The following is a 15,646-nucleotide window of genomic DNA, read 5'->3' as shown; positions in this document are numbered from 1 at the left end:
TCGAGACATCTTCGCGGGTACCGGGCGCGGTTGGGCCACCCTCTCCCCAAGGGGAGTGGCAGGTTCAGCGGCGTTCGCGGCGCACGAGGCAGAGGGTAAATGTGGAGGCTGGCCGTGTGGCATCGCCCGCTCTGCCTGTGAGTGGACATGGGGCTGCTCCTTCAGCAAGGTCCGAGCAGGCACATGGGGGGAGGGGTTTATTAGTTATTGGGAGCTCCAACGTTAGGCGGGTGATGGGGCCCCTTAGGGAAATAGCGCAAAGGTCGGGGAAGAAGGCCAGTGTTCACTCTGTATGCTTGCCGGGGGGTCTCATCCGAGATGTGGAGGAGGCTCTACCGGCGGCAATAGAAGGCACTGGGTGCACCCGACTGCAAATTGTTGCTCATGTCGGCACCAATGACTCCTGCCGTCTGGGTTCAGAGGTCATCCTCAGTTCGTACAGGTGGTTGGCGGAATTGGTGAAGGCGGAAAGCCTCCCTCTCGGGGTAGAATCAGAGCTAACTATTTGTAGTGTCATTCCCAGAACCGATCGCGGTCCTCTGGTTTGGAGCCGAGTGGAAGGCTTAAACCAGAGGCTCAGACGATTCTGCGGAGAGCTGGGGTGCAAATTTCTCGACCTCCGCTATCGGGTGGAGAAATGTAGGGTCCCCCTGAATAGGTCAGGCATGCACTACACGCCGGAAGCGGCTACAAGGGTAGCGGAGTACGTGTGGAGTGCACATGGGGGTTTTTTAGGTTGGAGAATTCCCTCCCTAGGCCCGACAAGACACGTCCTGAGACGCAGCAAGGTAGGAGCAGGCAAAACGCAACAGGCAATGACAATATTAATGTCCTAATAGTAAACTGCAGGAGCGTCTATAGAAAGGTCCCAGAACTGCTCTCATTAATAAATGGTCACAACGCCCATATAGTACTAGGGACAGAAAGTTGGCTGAAACCAGACGTAAACAGTAATGAAATCCTAAACTCAGATTGGAATGTATACCGCAGAGAGAGGCTGGACAGTGAAGGGGGAGGCGTGTTTATAGCGATAAGAAGTGCAATAGTATCGAAGGAAATTGACGGAGATCCGAATTGTGAAATGATTTGGGTGAAGGTCACGGTTAAAGCAGGCTCAGACATGGTAATTGGATGTCTCTATAGGCCCCCGGGCTCAGCAGCTGTTGTGACTGAGCACCTGAAGAATAATTTGGAAAATATTTCGAGTATATTTCCCCACCATGTTATAGTTCTGGGTGGAGATGTTAATTTGCCGAATATAGACTGGGAGACTCAAACGTTCATAACAGGCGGCAGGGAAAAAGAATCCAGTGAAATTTTTTTAAGTGCTTTATCTGAAAATTACCTTGAGCAGTTAAACAGAGAACCGACTAACATATTAGACCTTCTGGTGACAAACAGACCCAAACTATTTGAATCAGTTAATGCAGAACAGGGAATCAGCGATCATAAAGCGGTTACTGCATCGATGATTTCAGCCGTAAATAGAAATATTAAAAAAGGTAGGAAGATTTTTCTGTTTAGCAAAAGTGACAAAAAGCAGATTTCAGAGTACTTGATGGCTCAACACAAAAGTTTTGTCTTAAGTACAGATAGTGTTGAGGATCAGTGGACAAAGTTCTAAACCATCGTACAATATGCGTTAGATGAGTATGTGCCAAGCAAGATTGTATGGTACAACAACCGAGTTAGAAAACTGCTGCGGAAGCAAAGGGTACTTCACAGCAAACATAAACATAGCCAAAGCCTTGCAGACAAACAAAAATTACGCGAAGCGAAATGTAGTGTGAGGAGGGCTATGCGAGAGACGTTCAATGAATTCGAAAGTAAAGTTCTATGTACTGACTTGGCAGAAAATCCTAAGAAATTTTGGTCCTATGTCAAAGCGGTAGGTGGATCAAAACAAAATGTTCAGACACTCTGTGACCAAAATGGTACTGAAACAGAGGATGACAGACTATAGGCCGAAATACTAAATATCTTCTTCCAAAGTTGTTTCACAGAGGAAGACTGCACTGTAGTTCCTTCTCTAGATTGTCGCACAGATGACAAAATGGTAGATATCGAAATAGATGACAGAGGGATAGAGAAACAATTAAAATCGCTCAAAAGAGCAAAGGCCGCTGGATATGATGGGATACCAGTTCGTTTTTACACAGAGTACGCGAAGGAACTTGCCCCACTTCTTGCAGCGGTGTACCGTAGGTCTCTAGAAGAGCGAAGTGTTCCAAAGGATTGGAAAAGGGCACAGGTCATCCCCGTTTTCAAGAAGGGACGTCGAACAGATGTGCATAACTATAGACCTATATATCTCTAACGTCGATAAGTTGTAGAATTTTGGAACACGTATTATGTTCGAGTATAATGACTTTTCTGGAGACTAGAAATCTACTCTGTAGGAATCAGCATGGGTTTCGAAAGAGACAGTCGTGTAAAACCCAGCTCGCGCTATTCGTCCACGAGACTCAGAGGGCCATAGACACGGGTTCACAGGTAGATGCCGTGTTTCTTGACTTCTGCAAGGCATTTGACACAGTTCCCCACAGTCGTTTAATGAACAAAGTAAGAGCATACAGACTATCAGACCAATTGTGTGATTGGATTGAGGAGTTCCTAGATAACAGAACGCAGCATGTCATTCTCAATGGAGAGAAGTCTTCCGGAGTAAGAGTGATTTCAGGTGTGCCGCAGGGGAGTGTCATAGGACCGTTGCTATTCGCAATATACATAAATGACCTGGTGGATGACATTGGAAGTTCACTGAGGCTTTTTGCAGATGATGCTGTGGTGTATCGAGAGATTGCAGCAATGGAAAAATTGTACTGAAATGCAGGAGGATCTGTAGCGAATTGACGCATGGTGCAGGGAATGGCAATTGAATCTCAATGTAGACAAGTGTAATGTGCTGCGAATACATAGAAAGATAGATCCCTTATCATTTAGCTACAAAGTAGCAGGTCAGCAACTGGAAGCAGTTAATTCCTTAAATTATCTGGGAGTACGCATTCGGAGTGATTTAAAATGGAATGATCATATTAAGTTGATCATCGGTAAAGCAGATGCCAGACTGAGATTCATTGGAAGGATGCTAAGGAAATGCAATCCGAAAACAAAGGAAGTAGGTTACAGTACGCTTGTTCGCCCACTGCTTTAATACTGCTCAACAGTGTGGGATCCGTACCAGATAGGGTTGATAGAAGAGATAGAGAAGATCCAACGGAGAGCAGCGCACTTCGTTACAGGATCATTTAGTAATCGCGAAAGCCTTACGGAGATGATAGATAAACTCCAGTGGAAGACGGGCTTTTGTTAAAGTTTCGAGAACATACCTTCACCGAAGAGTCAAGCAGTATACTGCTCCCTCCTATGTATATCTCGCGAAGAGACCATGAGGATAAAATCAGAGAGATAAGAGCCCACACAGAAGCATACCGACAATCCTTCTTTCCATGAACAATACGAGACTGGAATAGAAGGGAGAACCGATAGAGGTATGCAGGGTACCCTCCGCCACACACCGTCAGGTGGCTTGCGGAGTGTGGATGTAGATGGGGAGGGATAGCAGGGTAGGAGTGGGGAGTGAGGGAAGGTGTACTGATACTTGTGGGAGCATGCAAGGACATGGTTGGGACAGGTTAGGGCTGCCACAATAGGTACTGTCAGGAGGTTTGAGTTGGGGATGGGGTGGAAGGGGAGCAGAAAAGGAGAGAAGTAGTGGAGGGGAAAAAGACTAGTGAGTGCATTGGTGGAATAGAAGACTGTGTGGTGCTTGAGTGGAAGCATGGAAGGGGATAGGTAAGTGAAGGGCAGGGACTAGTGAAGGTTGACGAAAGGGGGCGGAGGCTTACAGGAAAGTAATGAAGGGAGAGTTCCCACCTACACAATTCAGAAAAGCTGGTGTTGGTAGGAAGGATCCAAATGGCTCAGGCTACAATGGATGGTGTGTTGGGCAGCAACTGAGCCAAAGGCCAGAGGCTTCAGCAATTGGGTAGTCCAGCTGTCTCTTGGCCACAGTTTGTTAGTGGCGACTCCTGTGGATAGATGGCTTGTTGGTTGTCAGGCCCATGTAGAAAGCACAGTGGTTGCAGCTTAGTTTGTAGATCCCATGAATACTTTCACAGGTAGCTCTGACTTTAATGGGATAGATGATGCCTGTGGATGGATTGGAGTAGATGCTGATGGAAGGACGTAAGGGGCATGTCTTCCAACCAGGTGTATTGCAGAGATATGAGCCATAAGACAAGGGACTAGAAGCAGGGGTGGAGTAGAGATGGAAGAGGATATTACGGGCAGTGGACTATCACTAAGAGAGGGGTGGGAAGTATAGTGGTTGGGATGTTCCTCATTTCAGGGCATGAGTGGGAGATGGTAGGTGACTGGAAAGATAAGGCACTAGAGATCTGTTTCTCTGTACAAGATTGTGTGAGTAATTCCGGTCTGTGAAGGCCTCAGTGAGATCCTTGGTACATTTGAGAGGTACAGGAAAAATGCCTCTGGGTGGACAGTGCATAGGTTGGCATAGGGTGGTGCCATGTAGGTGCCCATTGCTGTACCGCAAATTTTTTTTTTGTAGTGGTGCTTTCAAAGGTCAAGTAATTGTGAAAACAAGCAAGTATATCAGAGAACATGCTGGGTTCAGAGACCTATTTCCAACTGCAACTTGAGCGAAACAGACATGGGCAGGATATATAGCCAGGCAAATGGGTGACAGCTGAAAAAAGGAAGTTCCAGGAGTTAAGAAAAGACATCTACAATTAACTAATGGAAGGTGGGTAGATGTCATTAGAAAACATGCAGGAGCTCCATGGATTCATATAACTCAACTCATGACTATAATGCCTGGAGAAATCTGGAGGAGGCCTTTATCAACCAGTGGGTGTCAAAGGGCTGCTGCTGCTGAGGGTGGTGGAGATGATTGTTATTGTAACTGATTTCCAGGAGTACTTTGAAACTTACTCTACAAACAAGTTTGTAGCGGTGGCCATAGTCTTCAGCAGCTATATGTAATTGTAGTAGTTAACAATAATTTTCAGGTGCATTTTGAAACTTGCTTTATTAGGTTCTCCAACTAGTTGTTTGTGTTCATCTGCTCTAGAGCAAAGAATATGAGATCCTTAGAAAAGCAAAAGTGATTGAGGTACATCCCAATAACAAATATTTCTTCTTATGTTGATGGGTCTTCTTTCAGTGCTTGGTAGAGCAATTTCGTATTTAGCAGTGTGAATATTCTCCAAAATGTATTTATCTTATGAACCCATTTTCAAGTTTACAGGATCATAACTGGACAAATGTTGATTTGGTCACTGGTGAAAGACTTTGGCAAGATATTACTCTTTTTCTTAATTTAGAGATATGAAAACTTTCACTGCGGCTTCCAAGAATAGTTTTGGTAAAATGGATTCTCCATCAATGTAGTAATGTAGATGTAATGATTCCATTATCATGTGCCATTAGCACATATTTTGTTAAAAAGTAGTTAGAATCCTCAAATGTATGTCTTCCAGTATGCTTGTTAGTGCCAGGCAAACTGGTAATTCAGGGATATAATGTATTTATCTCTGCTCTCTGTGTTGCTAACTGGTGTGTGTGTGTGTGTGTGTGTGTGTGTGTGTGTGTGTGTGTGTGTGTGTTAGAGATAGATAGACAGAGAGAGAGGCTGACTGTTGAAAACTGCCAATCTCCATCATCTGCTTTGTTTCTGATTGCTGTTCAGTGACTCTTCTATCCGGTGCATAAAAACTTGTAACCATATACCTATTTACTGAAGAGAATTTTGTCGTTGTTTTGTAGTTAATGGTTCATACATTTATTAGTGAACCACTAGCTCTATGCAAAAACTATCCTCCTTACAGGAAAGACTGTAGCTCTCTAAACCAAGAGCTTCAAGACAAGTGTGATACAGTGCGTCGTGCATGTGATGAAGTTGAAACTGTGCCCTTACAGGGCTCTCCAACAGTGCCATCTGCTGCCTTGCTCATAGAGTGGATAGAAGATGTGTCTCGATACTATCATACCCTGTATCCTTTGGTATTGTCTTTGTTTCCACTGTAGTAGAGTAGCAGTAGTAGTACTACTACTACTAGTAGTAGTAGTAGTAATAGTGGTAGTACTATTCATCTGTGAATCTTTTTTACAAAGGTGTTGAATGTGTCATGGTATTACAGCTTAAGAACAAAAAACATAATTTATATGTGCAGGCATTTACGTTATTATATGTCAGTTTCGACAAGGATAGGGCAGGTATTAGCAGTGGTCTTGTTTTAAGAACCATCTTGGCATTTGCTTTAAGGTAATTTAGTAAAATCATGGAGAATCTAATTGACTATAAGTGTATGGGTGATAGAGTCCCCATCCTTCCAGTTACAAGGCCAGTCTTCTAGCAATAGTGCAACCACATTTGATTTATTGGTAATGTACAATATTGTATATAATTTAATATTGTACAAAGACAAACAAAAAAAGAAACTTATCGCTTCATCTCAATCAAGTCCCTGTGAGAACTTGCAAGATCATGCACAACATGACCTAGTTGGAACTGTGACTTATTATTATCATTGTCAGCAGTGAGACTATCATAATTACCATTGTTGGATTTGCAGCAAGAATGTGGGCCCAGTAGCTGCACTACCAATATGTGAGAGCACATATGAAGATGCATCCAGCAGTATGTTCTTTTAAGGTTTACTGGAGCATTTGGTACATCATCAGCAGAAATTTTGTTAATGATTCTGGGAACATCCAGATGAGAGAATCTTCAGGTACGGAGCTGTGTGCTATTGCTTGCAAAAAGGGTGCATTAAGATGATGTGGCAGATCACTGGGGAAACAAATCATGAATAAAGTTCACTTAAGTTCAGGAGGACTGGTACAGAACAGAGGGACTGGGACAATCAGGTTTAGCAGTTGTTCCCTGGCATACAAGAAAGGAAGAAGCTGCCGTATGTGAACCCAAGTAGAGGTATGATCTGTTTTATAATGAGACAAGGATCATGCCCTGTACATCTGTGTATAGAATCAGCAAAAATAAGTCAGAAGAATGGAACTGGAAAGATTGATACACCTAATCATGTTGTATTATAATGTTATCCAAAGAGAGGTATAGGGGGATCATCATTGTAGAGTGAATCTTCGGCTTGCACTAAGAAACTCTGATTCCTGGGCAGCTATAAATGACATTGCTAACCAACTGCCCCACAGCAAACTTCTAAGTAAACAGTTGAAGTATCAAACACATCAAAGGTTACTGTTGTCATATTTTCATGTAACAGTAAGAACAGTTATTGTTGCCCGATATGTCAAACACATGTATTGAACACTGTCCTTTATGTCTTGTAGGGTATTCAATAATTAATGTATACTGTGCTTCGGACCATGTAACTGAACACCTCGCAGCCCACATGTGGTGTGGCGATTCGAGTTGTAGCAAGTCCCACAAAAATGTAGGGCTTTATCTAAATAACAGAAATTATCAGGCACAGTGGCTGCTGTGACTTAAATTCTACTGAGATCAGCAAAGATTCAGGGTATAACGTAGAGTTTGTGTTAAAATTAATTTTCAGAACTATATTTGAGGTAGTAGTAGCAGTAGTAGTAGTAGTAGTAGTAGTAGTAGTAGTATTATAAGAAGCTGAAAATATCATAAAATAACATAAATCTCACAAATTCATAATACAATATATACTTACATAACAACGTTATGACCTGTGTTTGTAAGACCTGTTGCAGGTAACCAGGAAACAAGGTATGTAAATTGACTGCCTCAATACATGAAGTGAAATGAATGTACAATATTGTTTAATACTTGTACAGTCTTGTGAAGAAGATATTTCATAATTTAAGGAAACAGTGCTACACCGTTCATTCATTTCTCAACACCACTCACTGCACACATTACACACATTATCAGCTGACATCAAGACCATGACAATTAACTTTAGTTTCCATTTTGTATACCACACTGCTGATTAGTTTGCCTTGAAAATTGAGTCAGTGTCTCTCCACAATGAGCAAGACATTGAGCTCAGAAAGCTGATAATTTGTTAGTGTTACTCATAGCAGCAGCCTTGGAGTAAGGTTTTGCAGGAAAAAAAAGAATGCTGTAGTGCAAAAGTGCAGCCTGAGAGGACAGGGGTCTTTTATTATTAACTGCTTGTGTTACAGTTTTTACCAAGCCCCAACTCTGAGGCATCTAAGTAATCCTTCACCTTATGTAAGGTAATAACTTTAGTATCCTCTTTCAATTTCTTGGACAGTTCATTGTATAATTTTATTTCCTGGTAGAAAATGCTGTTTCAAGTTTTATGTTCAGTATTTCATTTTGAATGTAAATTCATTCTATGTTTTCTTCCATGGTCATGGGCAGAGCTGGTTGAACAGTAATTATCAAAGTTTTTCTGTGTGCGTAACTGATTTGTAAATATTATTATGGGAGTGGTAGGAGTGGGTTGCTCTGTGAGCAATCATACATTTCGTGTCACAACCTAATAAAATAGCAGTTTACATACACTTACTGGAAACATCTTTGCTTTAAAATCAGTCACCTATGGGAAACAATTATTAGCAAGGCAACACTTCCTCAATAGAAACCAAATGCAAGAGACACTAGCAGATAGTTTAAGCCCACAGTGAATGTGCAAACCCCAAAGAATAAAAGCAATAACAAAAAAAATTAAAAACAGAATGGATTTACAGTCTTAAACTCAGTGTGAGTCAAAGCTGAGAGCCAAATAAGATTGCACTATGCAAAATATCCAATCCACACAATGATAATAAAAATTGTTACAGGCAGAGAATAAATTTACAGTTACATTCATTGTAAATAAAAGCAGAGACCCAAATAAAATTATACTAGACAAAGTATGCTATAAACAAGGAGTTTAGCTTTTGTTGAGGGATCCCATGGTCCTGCTGAATTACACACTGCCAGTCAATTAGAATTACCACAATGCCTGACATATGTCACAGAGTATATTACCCAGATGCATACATATCACCAAGACAAAATCAATTTGATGCACTGAGTTCCATTACATAAATCGGCAATTCAACTTGTGCTCAAAATCAGGTGCGTCAGTCAGTCACATATTCATTTGACAACAGTGCAAATTAATGTAATGGAGTTCATGCAGAGTGATTGCACATATGTACCTCATGGTACTGCCACCTGCTTCCTGTGAATATGCTACTGCAGCTCTACTTGTGCGGGCTTTCAAATTGCTGCAGACAGGTGATGTCTGGTGACAGCATAAATACACTTGATTGGTGTAGTTAAAATCTCCAATGCATGCAACAAATCTTAAGAACAAGCCTGCTTACTATTTTTGGTTATTATTTCAAGGCCTTCATCTGTAATTTTGAAAATTTGATCCTATTTTGTGAATTTTTTCCCAGAAAAGAATGCCATAGCTAAGAAATGAGTGCCTATGTGAATAGTATGTAACTAAAAGGCACTGGCTGTTACATATTGACAGGGCTTCAGGAGCATAACATACTGATGACACTCTGTTTGCAACTCTCTTCAACTAGGACTCAATATGCATTCATAGAAATTTTGCGTATGGTGTGAAGTTTACGGAGCACCACCTCCATTTCATTTAACAGTTGTTACAATTGTTGGTTGCGGAAATGATGAACTGGCTGATTAATGTGGAGGATGAGTTGTTAACATTTATCGTCTGAATATTACAAATTCTGAGAACGCTACAGCAAGATACTCATGGATAAATTACACAGCCTGGGTCAGCAGCTTTCGTTAATACAGTTAGCAGGTGATTTCACTCCCAACTAATAAATGCTCATTCCCAGCTCACAGGACATCAGTTATGTATGGTGCATCTCCACCAGCAGCTTAAATGCAATACATAGGTGGACAGTTTTTGTCATCTGAAAACATGTTAGAAATAAGCCAAGATAGGAGGGTTGCAATACCTTTACATAATATCCTGTGAAGGGAGGCAGTTAAATTCTTGCCATTTCAATGGCACATTTAAGACACATTAACGTTTAATAAAATAATACTCCAGTTTCAAAGGTAATACATACATGTTTATTATAAAGTTCAAAATGATAACTCTTAAAACATGGAGTGCCCAACACAATTTAAAATTTCAAAAACTGTGAGGCAGCAACATCTTATATGCAGTAAGAGTTGTTGTTGTTGTTGTCTTCAGTCCTGAGACTGGTTTGATGCAGCTCTCCATGCTACTCTATCCTGTGCAAGCTGCTTCATCTCCCAGTACCTACTGCAACCTACATCCTTCTGAATCTGCTTAGTGTACTCATCTCTCGGTCTCCCTCTACGATTTTTACCCTCCACGCTGCCCTCCAATGCTAAATTTGTGATCCCTTGATGCCTCAAAACATGTCCTACCAACCGATCCCTTCTTCTAGTCAAGTTGTGCCACAAACTTCTCTTCTCCCCAATCCTATTCAATACCTCCTCATTAGTTACGTGATCTATCCACCTTATCTTCAGTATTCTTCTGTAGCACCACATTTCGAAAGCTTCTATTCTCTTCTTGTCCAAACTAGTTATCGTCCATGTTTCACTTCCATACATGGCTACACTCCAAACAAATACTTTCAGAAACGACTTCCTGATACATAAATCGATATTCGATGTTAACAAATTTCTCTTCTTCAGAAACGCTTTCCTTGCCATTGCCAGTCTACATTTTATATCCTCTCTACTTCGACCATCATCAGTTATTTTACTTCCTAAATAGCAAAACTCCTTTACTACTTTAAGTGTCTCATTTCCTAATCTAATTCCCTCAGCATCACCCGATTTAATTTGACTACATTCCATTATTCTAGTTTTGCTTTTGTTAATGTTCATATTATATCCTCCTTTCAAGACACTGTCCATTCCATTCAACTGCTCTTCCAAGTCCTTTGCCGTCTCTGACAGAATTACAATGTCATCGGCGAACCTCAAAGTTTTTACTTCGTCTCCATGAATTTTAATACCTACTCCAAATTTTTCTTTTGTTTCCTTTACTGCTTGCTCAATATACAGATTGAATAACATCGGGGAGAGGCTACAACCCTGTCTCACTCCTTTCCCAACCACTGCTTCCCTTTCATGCCCCTCGACTCTTATGACTGCCATCTGGTTTCTGTACAAATTATAAATAGCCTTTCGCTCCCTGTATTTTACCCCTGCCACCTTTAGAATTTGAAAAAGAGTATTCCAGTCAACATTGTCAAAAGCTTTCTCTAAGTCTACAAATGCTAGAAACGTAGGTTTACCTTTTCTTAATCTTTCTTCTAAGATAAGTCGTAAGGTCAGTCTTGCCTCACGTGTTCCAACATTTCGACGGAATCCAAACTGATCCTCCCCGAGGTCTGCATCTACCACTTTTTCCATTCGTCTGTAAAGAATTCGCGTTAGTATTTTGCAGCCGTGGCTTATTAAACTGATAGTTCGGTAATTTTCACATCTGTCAGCACCTGCTTTCTTTGGGATTGGAATTATTATATTCTTCTTGAAGTCTGAGGGTATTTCGCCTGTCTCATACATCTTGCTCACCAGCTGATAGAGTTTTGTCAGGACTGGTTGTTCCAAGGCCGTCAGTAGTTCTAATGGAATGTTGTCTACTCCGGGGGCCTTGTTTCGACTCAGGTCTTTCAGTGCTCTGTCAAACTCTTCACGCAGTATCGTATCTCCCATTTCGTCTTCATCTACATCCTCTTCCATTTCCATAATATTGTCCTCAAGTACATCGCCCTTGTATAAACCTTCTATATACTCCATCCACCTTTCTGCCTTCCCTTCTTTGCTTAGAACTGGGCTGCCATCTGAGCTCTTGATATTCATACACGTGGTTCTCTTCTCTCCAAAGGTCTCTTTAATTTTCCTGTAGGCAGTATCTATCTTACCCCTAGTGAGATAAGCTTCTACATCCTTACATTTGTCCTCTAGCCATCCCTGTTTAGCCATTTTGCACTTCCTGTCGATCTCATTTTTGAGACGTTTGTATTCCTTTTTGCCTTCTTCATTTACTGCATTTTTATATTTTCTCCTTTCATCAATTAAATTCAATATTTCTTCTGTTACCCAAGGATTTCTAGCAGCCCTCGTCTTTGTACCTACTTTATCCTCTGCTGCCTTCACTACTACATCCCTCAGAGCTACCCATTCTTCTTCTACTGTATTTTTTTCCCCTATTCCTGCCAATTGTTCCCTTATGCTCTCCCTGAAACTCTGTACAAACTCTGGTTCTTTCAGTTTATCCAGGTCCCATCTCCTTAATTTCCCACATTTTTGCAGTTTTTTTCAGTTTTAATCTACAGGTCATAACCAATAGATTGTGGTCAGAGTCCACATCTGCCCCTGGAAATGTCTTACAACTTAAAACCTGGTTCCTAAATCTCTGTCTTACCATTATATAATCTATCTGATACCTTTTAGTATCTCCAGGGTTCTTCCACGTATACAACCTTCTTTCATGATTCTTAAACCAAGTGTTAGCTATGATTAAGTTGTGCTCTGTGCAAAATTCTACTAGGCGGCTTCCTCTTTCATTTCTTAGCCCCAATCCATATTCACCTACTATGTTTCCTTCTCTCCCTTTTCCTACACTCGAATTCCAGTCACCCATTACTATTAAATTTTCGTCTCCCTTCACTATCTGAATAATTTCTTTTATTTCATCGTACATTTCTTCAATTTCTTCATCATCTGCAGAGCTAGTTGGCATATAAACTTGTACTACTGTAGTAGGTGTGGGCTTCGTATCTATCTTGGCCACAATAATGCGTTCACTATGCTGTTTGTAGTAGCTTACCCGCATTCCTATTTTCCTATTCATTATTAAACCTACTCCTGCATTACCCCTATTTGATTTTGTGTTTATAACCCTGTAGTCACCTGACCAGAAGTCTTGTTCCTCCTGCCACCGAACTTCACTAATTCCCACTATATCTAACTTTAACCTATCCATTTCCCTTTTTAAATTTTCTAACCTACCTGCCCGATTAAGGGATCTGACATTCCACGCTCCGTAAGAGTAACAACAACAAAATTCCTCTTTAACATGATAGCTTACAGAGGAGTCTGTTAATCTGTCATACCTGTGTCTATCATTTAAAATACCTTTACTAAAACTAACACAGTTAGTAGCAGGCAGAACCTATACATAGTATAACACTACTACTTACATATGGCCAATGTACACTCACACGTGATGCACACTGACAACCAATTGTGCTATACAGCTGATGCCCAGTACATATAAACCAAAATGTGATGGGAACTGTAATTAATCCAGCATGGTGCCACCTATGAGCTTTGCTCTAAGCCAATACTTTCACAAAGAAATGCAGTGAGTCAGTGACCCAACTCCAGACAACCCCCAACAGGTCGAAACAAATGATATTACCTGAAAATGTAGGTAGAGTGGTTCTTAAACACAACTAATAACTCTTAAACCAAATTACATGCCACAAAACATAACTTATCAGAGCCCAGTTACAAGATAGCGTAATGTCTTTTTTTTATTCATACCTATGGCACAGTTGCAAATTCAAGTGATGGGAAGAGGGGACAACCAGATTCATAGTCTTATGATAGCAACCATATGGGTAGTGAACAAAATAGAATGTACAGGTTGTATATGGTCCAGGACAAACGGGAAAAGTCTGGAAATTTATTTCATCCAGGGAAAAAAAAAAGAATTTTTAGACTTCCAGGAATTTTTCATTGTTTTAGTTTTCAGTTAAATTTTTATAATTTTGACTGGTAAGAACTGATACTCTAACAAAGAATTTTATTGTAGCCCACTACTGCAGAATAATACTGCAGCAGTAAAACAGAAACAAGAGAATAACATGAAGATAAAACTTTAGCCGCAAAGAAAATACATTGCACACACAAGCATCTACTGACAGCAAAAATTGTCAAAGACTGTGCAATACTTCATAACAACAAACTGCCTTCAATGCATCTTTATGTGGGACTCATTTTGACGAGTGTGACATCACAATTCTTTATGTTTCTCAAACAGGAAAATATTGCAAATGGTGGTTTGAGAAGCATTACTTTCAAAGTAAATTTCCTTTTATGTCAGATGAATTATGTCACTTGTGAGAATGTGCAATGAATTTCTTAAATCACAGAGCATTAGAGCCTCATTCAAAACTTACACTGAGGACCAGCCATATAGAAAACTTCATGTGCAGAAGACCAGCCACTTACCCCTTATTTAAAATACACTTGTGTTTGCTATGTCTTAAAAGGTAACACACAGTAAAAAACAACACGTTTCAAGGTTAATTTTTATAATTTAATTTTGTTCTTTAATAAATAACAAATTATGCAGTAACGATGGCAAAAAGTAAAATTATCCTTAAAAAAATTGTGAAATGCATTCTTGAGCAATTGCACATGAAATTGGTTTTTCTATGGAAAAGTAAAGGGCTGGATGGAACATGTATTCATCCAGATAACCATAAAACTGTTCACTGCACAGCACTAAAATTTATGTGCTTGTCAGAAATATTCAGCTGCTGCTTAGGATCCTGCCTAACCACACGCTCCAAAAAATAACAAAAATTTTTGGATGACCAATATTGTTGGTAAATGCTTAGCTTTTCTTGTAGCTGCACTGTATGTGTATTATTTCAAACAATGTCATTGGCTGGCGAGATCACGTGGCATGACCTACAATTGGCTGACAAAAGGGCATCACAATTTCTGTCACAGTGCTTTGGAAGTTACTGCACTGTATGTAGTGGAATTCATGTTTATACTTTTGTAATACAAAAGTATGCATTGTACATGGTGCCACACATCAAAGATCTATCACAAAGGCATTGTTTTTTGCTGTGTTTTATTTCTGTAACATCTGGTGTATAAAACCTTCACGATTCAAAGGATTGATAAGTTTTACTGCTCCAAGGGAAAGTATATTATCATTTAACATAGAGAAAATGTGCTTCCACATGGGGTATAACATATCTTGGCCCAGGAAAAAATGTATTTTCGCCCAAGAAAAAGTGTATTTTTAACTGGGAAAACCAGGAAAAATCCAGGAATTTTTTTCTTGTCCGCATTCAGTAAGCTGTTAAATGAAGTGCATCTCTACTCAAACATGTTTCCTCCTGGAAATTCATTTACTATCAAAAAGATGTACCAAGTTTTTGTTAAGAACAAATTGTTCTAGTACATCTGGAGTGCACCATGCTTCACATGGGTTCTATGATGGCTTGTAGTGCTGTCCCAACTCAAGCAGCATGTTAGAGTGTCACTACACTATATTCCCCCTCTTCCTTCCCAGTACAGTGGCACTCTCCTCAGTTTTGCCACAAAGGGTACCACATGGCTCATAGCCAAGGATAACAAAGCAGTAAGTGACAAAGAAAATGTGTCACTAAGCAGCACAAAGTGTCATTTTCCCTCTTCAAACTGAAGTTTATGGCATTTTTTTAAGGACTCCTACCTCAGTTGGAAATGTTACAGGATCACTTTGTTGTCTGTCTGACTGTTAAGACCCCAGTTTCTCAGGAGTGGGTAGAGATGAAGTTGAAATTTATGTCAGGTACTCAGGAGTATGGGCCCTTGGCAGTGCAAAATATTTAAGTTTCTGAGTCAATACATTCAAGATATGGCTGTTTATGCCACAAATTTTGATACTTGCAAACTCAC

The 15,646-nt window shown here is 40.4% G+C and overlaps 1 protein-coding gene across 3 annotated transcripts in view; it reads left to right on the top strand.

Annotated features, from left to right (window-relative positions):
• Nucleotides 1–15,646, top strand: part of LOC126356098 (uncharacterized protein C1orf109 homolog) — a 59,066-nt gene that overhangs the window by 26,009 nt on the left and 17,411 nt on the right. For all 3 annotated transcript variants that reach the window (XM_050006788.1, XM_050006790.1, XM_050006789.1), the window contains one exon: nt 5,853–6,017. In XM_050006788.1, the coding sequence (XP_049862745.1) occupies nt 5,853–6,017 (165 nt within the window). The remainder of the gene's footprint in view (nt 1–5,852; nt 6,018–15,646) is intronic.

Source organism: Schistocerca gregaria, chromosome 3 (assembly GCF_023897955.1).
Source record: "Schistocerca gregaria isolate iqSchGreg1 chromosome 3, iqSchGreg1.2, whole genome shotgun sequence".
Taxonomy (NCBI): Eukaryota; Metazoa; Arthropoda; class Insecta; order Orthoptera; family Acrididae; genus Schistocerca; species Schistocerca gregaria.
Note: the sequence above shows the minus strand (reverse complement) of the source record. Positions and strands in the feature narration are given on the sequence as shown.